Source organism: Macadamia integrifolia, chromosome 10 (assembly GCF_013358625.1).
Source record: "Macadamia integrifolia cultivar HAES 741 chromosome 10, SCU_Mint_v3, whole genome shotgun sequence".
NCBI lineage: Eukaryota > Viridiplantae > Streptophyta > Magnoliopsida > Proteales > Proteaceae > Macadamia > Macadamia integrifolia.
The window spans coordinates 5,046,595-5,053,648 of NC_056566.1; the positions used below are offsets into that span (position 1 = coordinate 5,046,595).

The window sequence follows — 7,054 nt, forward strand, 5'->3', positions numbered from 1 at the left end:
TTTTTTTTTTTAAGATTTGTTTTCTCTAGTACTAGAAATTTCAGATTTGGTTTATTCCAGATCTGGTTTTTAGTATTGGTAGTATCTCAAATCACCCAAGCTTTCAAGTTCAAGTATTGATTCAAGTAAGTAGGCTCCCTCAATAGTCTTCTCTCCCCCCTCTCATTCCCTCTTCTGACTATCCTTTCTTTCTTAATTTAGGATTTTAATTTCAGTCGTCACATTATTGCTATCCCTTTTCCTCAAGGTTCATTGCTGGTGTATGTGTTGGCTTTGCCCCTCCTAGCCATAGAACCATCAACTTATTGTTTTTATTTTAATTGTCTCTCTTTCTCTGGAGCCAAGTAGAATAACCCTTGTAAGAGTGACTCTCTGGTCAAGTAGGGAAGCTCATATTATGATGCATCCCTCGGGATAAGTAGAGAAACCTACTTATGAGTCTCTCTCTAGCTTTCTCCCCTTTCTTTTACTTTATTTTTATTTCAGCATTTTTTTCCTTTATTTATTTTTTTAAATTGTGTGTTATTTATTTTAGTTATTTATTTATTTAATTTTAATTGCGTAGCTTGCATCTTTAAATTCTTAGATGACGAATGGTTAGGACATTATTTTAGATACATATGTTTAGGACGGTAATTAGAATTAGATCACAACCATCAATCAGTTCATTTTCGCATTATTAAAAGAAAAAAAAAATGGTTGCTCTCCCTGTGTTCGACTCGTAGCTACACTGATCCGTACGCTTGCGGTTACATTTTAAAATCTCGAACATCTCTCCTTACAGAGAAATTACTAGCACCCAATAGAAAATGGTCTGGATTTCAAGTTGGGGAGAACAAGAAGAATTTTCCAGCAACCATCTCCCATTATTGCAGCCCTTACACTTTCCTTAGTTCCTCCACATTTTGACAAGAAGGGGAAGACACCTATGATTAGCGGCAATAAGGTTCAATGTTATCAATGTCAAGAAATTGGACATTTGCAAAGACTTTTCCAAACCGTTAGAGAGTGAACGGTGTTTCTGAAATTGAAGAAGCACATGAAGATGTGGACCCTGGTCTCTTGCCATACCCACTTAATGATGGTGACTGTTGCATGGATAACTATGATTATGGTATGCATGGTGTTAACATGGTTAGTTGTATCTGGGTGGCTGAAACCAAAAAAGAGAATTGGCGACGTAATTGCATCTTCTACAGTCACATGCGTTCAGGAGATCATACTTCACATGTGATAATTGACAGTTGCAACTATGTCAATGTTACCTCAGAGGCATTTGCGAAGAAGGAAAATCTACAGGCTGAGAAGCATCCTCAACCTTAAAAAGAATCATTGCTGAATGGTAACACTTTACAGGTAAATCAACGTTATTTTGTGCCTCTAAAACTTCATCGGTATGAGGCTGTTTGGTGTGAGGTAATTCCTGAGACTCACTGATTTCTTATTCGGCCAACCATGGATGTATGACAATGATGTTATGGCTGGGGGTAAGAAGGCCAATGTGTGTTCAACTTAAAAGGACTTCATACTGTCTTCCATCCTGTGAATGTACCAACTGAGATGCTTCAGCACAGATCATAAGGACCAATCAAAAGAGCATTGATGCTGAGAAGAGGTATTGGTCATGCCACAGAAGTAGATGTTGTTTATTCCACAGAATGAATTCATCCACACAAGTCATGATACTGGAATGATTTTGACTCTTGTTACTACAGAAGTCACCCCTCAACCTGAGGTGACACTTTCCAAATCAATCAAAGAGTTGATTTTTTATTTTGCTAACTTAGTTCCTGATGAGTTACATCCTATATGGGACATTCAGCACAAGCTATTGACTTGGTACCCAGTTTGGTTTTACCGAATCTTCTAGCTTATCATCGCAATCCTACAGAGCATACAGAGCTCAAACAAGTTGATCGCTTAGTACACAAGTGGTTTATTGAGGAAAGTTTAAGCCTGTGCACCGTACCGGCAACACTTACTCTAAAAAGGACGGTTCATGGCATATATGTGTGGACAACAAAGCTACCAACAAGGTAACTATCAAATACAGATTTCCTAATGGCACAACTTGATGACATGTTAGACATGTTGTCGAGATCTAAGGTCTTCCCCAAATGGGACCTTATTGGACCTTAGAAGTGACTACCATCAGATTTGTATTCGGCCTGAAGACGAACGGAAAACAGCTTTCAAGACCAAGGATGGACTATTTGAGTGGAAATTCATGCCTTTTGGTCTAACGAATGCACCTACAACCTTCATGAGAGCTATGACATAGCCACATAGGTACTTCGTCCCTTCATTGGTGATTTTAGGTCCTTTATTTTGACAATATTTTGATTAACAACAGGCATTCAAATGACCACATTGATCACTTGAGACTAGTCTTGAGAGTGTTTTGCACAAAGAAGTTGTATATTAATCTTAACTGTTCCTCCATGTTGCCCCAGGTTATATTCCTTGGCTTTATTGTCTCGTCAAAAGGTGTTGAAGCTGATCTAGAGAAGATCAAGAGTATCAATGATTGGGCAGCAACAAAGACAATCATTGAGGTTCGCAATTTCCATGGCTTACCCTAATTCTACAGAAGATTCATTCAAGATTTCAGTACATTTATAGCACCCATCACCAGATAAATAAAGTCAAGTAAAGGAGAGTCTGAATGGACAGCCCAACGACGAAAGCCTTTCTTCTTATCAAGAAGAAAATGACAAAGGCACCGGTATTATACCTTTCAATCTTTGACCATATATTCAAGGTAGCGACTGATGCTTCAAGTGTTGGTCTGGGAGCCATATTTATGCAAGGTGGGCACCTTATCACTTTCTATAGTGAGAAACTCAATGATGCTAAGCAATGCTACTCAATATATGATCTTAAGCTTTTTGCAGTCGTCCAAGAAAAATGTCATTGTAGACAATATCTTATTGGTAAGGAGTTCATTTTTTACACTGACCATGAGGCACTCAAGCGCCTCCACTCTTAGAAGTTGAATAGCAATTGGCACGCCAAAGTTGTGCTTGGATGCCCCCTACTAGAGAATGATATGATTCCACCATGGTAGTAGTAGATTGTTTCTCAAAGACAGCTCATTTTTTTCCATTTCGCAAGACTATTGACGCATATCAGATTGCAAAGTTGTTCTTCAAGGAAATAGTGCGACTACATGGGTTGCCAAATAGCATTGTCTTTGATTGTGACATCAAGTTCATGAATTATTTCTGAAAGAAAGCTAAAGTTTTCAACTTCATTACATCCACAAACCATTGTTCAACATTTCGACCGAAATGATCGAAATTTAGACCATTTTGAAGGTATCGTAGGATACCAAGACGATATACATAGGTACTTTAAAAAAATCACAGGTTTCGACCAAATTTCCCACATTACGACCAAAATGTGGGAAATTTCGACTAAACTGATGGGTTCGATCCTTTCAATTCAACCAGCCCTTATAAAGGCCTTCGAAAATGGGAAACAAGCACATTAGCTCGAAATTTTGACCCTCTCCCCCTATTTCGACTCGTGAAGTGGGAAACTTCGGAAAACACTCAAGATTTTGTGATTGCGCCATTAAATCTTCATTCTAAGCTTGGATCTTGCACACTTATAGTAAATCTACCTAAGGAAGGGAGCTTGGACCAACAAGGTACCCAAGAATCATTTTTTTTGTAGAGTATACTTGGAAATATAGTAGAACGATGTCAGTTTTTTATATGCTAGTTAAAATGACCTGATCTATGCATTCACAATGTCGGATTTTTTTTTCTATTATATAAATACATCTCCCTACAACATATATTTGAAAAAATTAGGGTTAATATTTGATATTTGATGTTCAATTTAATATATGTTGAACACCATTGGTCGGCTACAACGAGACACTTTCAAATTTTGTTTTTACTGTTTTTTCTCCCAAAAATTAATTAAATATTTTCTGAAATTATTTAAAAATGTAAATAATTATGAAAAATATTCTCTTATGGTTTGAAAAATCAAGAAAATCTTGAATTTATTAGAAATTTATTTACAACCAATGTTGATTAATAATTTGATGTTTTTTAATTAAATAATTATTACCAAATTAATTTCTTAAAATATTTTTAAATAGGAAAAAATATAATGCTTAGTGGCGATTTCACAATAATATTTAATTGTTTTTATGAGACATAATTGATGTGTATATGATAATAACTTGTCTCTTTTTTGTTGGTACAGTGTTCGTACCGAGGCTTTTAGTATTGCATAATGGCTAAAAGAGGTGGGGACATTACATGGCTTCATGGGAGACCTCTTACAACTGACAAGAGGAAATTAGAGTCTAATTATTGTAAAAAAAAAAAATCAGGGGAGTGAGGCCACAAGACTAAGGTGGCATCTTGCTGGTGGGGATAGAAATGTGTTAAGTTATCCTAATGTTTTTAATGAGATAAATAGGAGTATGTTAGAGTATCTAAGAGGAGGGAAGGAGAAGAGGGCAGTTAGGGAAGAATATCATGATGCTTGTCTAAAGATGTTGCCAGAGTTGGGGGAGCAAGATGATAAGCCTGACTTGGATGATGTAGAAACAACACAAGAGGTTGTACAACTGAGGAGGGCTTTCATAGTGAACAGAGCCCACCTTAGTATTGATGAGGAAAGGCGTGTCCAGAGGGCTAGGGGAGCTGGTTCATCTTGATACGCTGAAGAAGACCCTGAGCCATAGAAGAGGAGGAGGTTGAGACATATAGAGCCCTAGAATCTATTAAGGAGGTCACATAGTGAGGGACCAAGCTCCACCCGCACCCCCACCCCCACCACCAGCTCGTAACCATAATGTTGAGGTTCTTCATATTGATCCTACACTATTTCAGAAGCAGGACTCAAGACAATTAAAGTTAAAGTAGGTATGGACAAATGTAAAGGAGGCAGTGAGAATGGCTTTCTCCAAGTAGGCTTTGAACCATAGCATTCCAGTCAATATCACCACATGATCATATAACCAAAACATGTTGGATGAGCTTGGTAAGGTTGGGCCAGGTGTGTGAAGGGGCCCAATGCATTTGAGATGTATAATGTCTATTTCCCAAAGCAGAAGCAAGAATTGGTGGATTACATTGAGGAGCTGAAGCTGATCCGGGAGTATTATGGAGTGACTGTGATGAGTGATAAATGGACTGGACCCACTTGACGGTCCATCAATTTCACAGCAAATTGCGATGGAAGTACTATCTTCCTCAAGTCAGTTGATGCGTCTAGTCAGAAGAAGGATGGAAATTAAATTTATAAGCTGCTGAAAGAGGTGGTAAAGGATGTTGGGGTAAAGAATGTGGTTTAGATTGTCATCGACAATGGGAGCAATTTCAAGAAAGTTGAAGATTGTAAAAAATGTTGTTGAAAAAGCAAGGCAAGTGACTACCCATGTATACAACCATGGTTTTTCTCTACATTTGTTAAGTAAATGTGGTAGTAACTTGGTGAGGCCAGGTGACAAGATTTGACAAACTATATTGTGTTAAAGACCTTTGAGACAAAGAAATCTAGACTAAGGTCCATGTTTGCTTTAGAGGAATGGTTTAATTGAAAAGGATCTAATTCTCAAAGAGGTGAGCAACCATTGCTAGTGAAAAATTCTGGGATGACCTCAAGAAGGTGGTGAGGATATTAAACCCGATTGTCAGCGTCTTAAGGATGGTCGACTCACAGAAGAAACCCAAAGGTTGCATTCCCTTCTCTTCTCCCACTCCCAAGCTTCTCCTCCACACTTGAAAAACTTCACACAATGTTCACAAGCATAGGGAATCTTCCTTGTACCTACCTCACAAACCCTAGGTTTCCTCTCCTTTCTTCTCAACCCTTTATGTCTTCTCAAAAGCATATGATGTAGACCTTCTTCTTTATGCAAGGTAGCATCAATAGGCCTTAAAGGTGGTCTTCCAGGGTTTCTCAGTTTTGGTACTTCCTGAGTGAGAAATCTCCTCTATTAATTTTGTAGGCCAACCACCAACATAAATAGTCTTTAGTGACTTAAAGACAAATCCCATGAGTGCCACATTCAATGCACAAAGCAACTTCCTCTAAATCGAGTGTGTGTCGATTCGATCTCCCTCAGCAACGGCTGCCTGCTTTAAACGTGGAACATAGACTATTCACCGTCGAGTATGTCAAACATGTGAATTGACACGGATGCACACTGTTTGACATGCCTTCTATATCAACTATCTATCCATCTCCTTTGACTGAACATCGATTACCCTTGACGTCAAACAGAAGCTGGTGATTTTCGAGTTTCTTAGAAGCGCTATTTGGCTTACTCCATGTTGACATTAAGCGTGCATTGAGCACCATACATGTTTGGTGTCGACAACCCTTCATTCAATGTTGAACAAAGTTAATTTGATGTTGAATCTGGGCAGGTTGCCGCACTTCTCCATTTTGCCAAAACTTCAACCCTTCTTCACAACAGACCACACTTTGACCTCAGCAATCCACCCAACTCCTTGAGATAGTGTTGATTGTGTTGAAAAAAATGACAACTAGTCACTTAATGTAGTTAAGGATAAATAAAAAGGGATGAGACTAGAAAAAAATTAACCCATTTTATACCAACATATGAAGACAGTGTATGAAGTGTATAATTGAAAACATTACTTCTTTTATCATGTTACATAAATAACTGAATGCCTAAATGCTTCAACACAGAGGAAGATACAACTATGCATGCAAGGTAGAGACCATACTAAAGAGTAAACACATTACACATACCATGATATAGTCAAATTAAATTTTAGTTCCCTACATTGCTAGAGCGCATTAAAAATTCCTTGTTAGTTATCTTTCATGGTCTTCCCATTAATGAGATAATAATCCATCTATCATATAATGAACATAAGCAATGGACCTTATCTTCTTTCCAATTTTCATAAAGCTAGCACCATCCTTGCATATAGATATGGCCCTCTCCAAGCACTCTTCAGTTACCTAAAACACAAGAAAATGTCAAACTAAAATCAATATCAAAATTACCAAGGGAAAAAAAAATGCTACTGATAGACTGGGGGGGGGGGGGGGT

At 37.9% G+C, this 7,054-nt stretch overlaps 1 protein-coding gene across 2 annotated transcripts in view; it reads right to left on the minus strand.

Moving 5' to 3' along the window:
- Positions 1-7,054, minus strand: part of LOC122091638 (methionine aminopeptidase 1B, chloroplastic) — a 71,921-nt gene that overhangs the window by 22,586 nt on the left and 42,281 nt on the right. For both annotated transcript variants that reach the window (XM_042661671.1, XM_042661670.1), the window contains exon 7: positions 6,884-6,963. In XM_042661671.1, the coding sequence (XP_042517605.1) occupies positions 6,884-6,963 (80 nt within the window). The remainder of the gene's footprint in view (positions 1-6,883; positions 6,964-7,054) is intronic.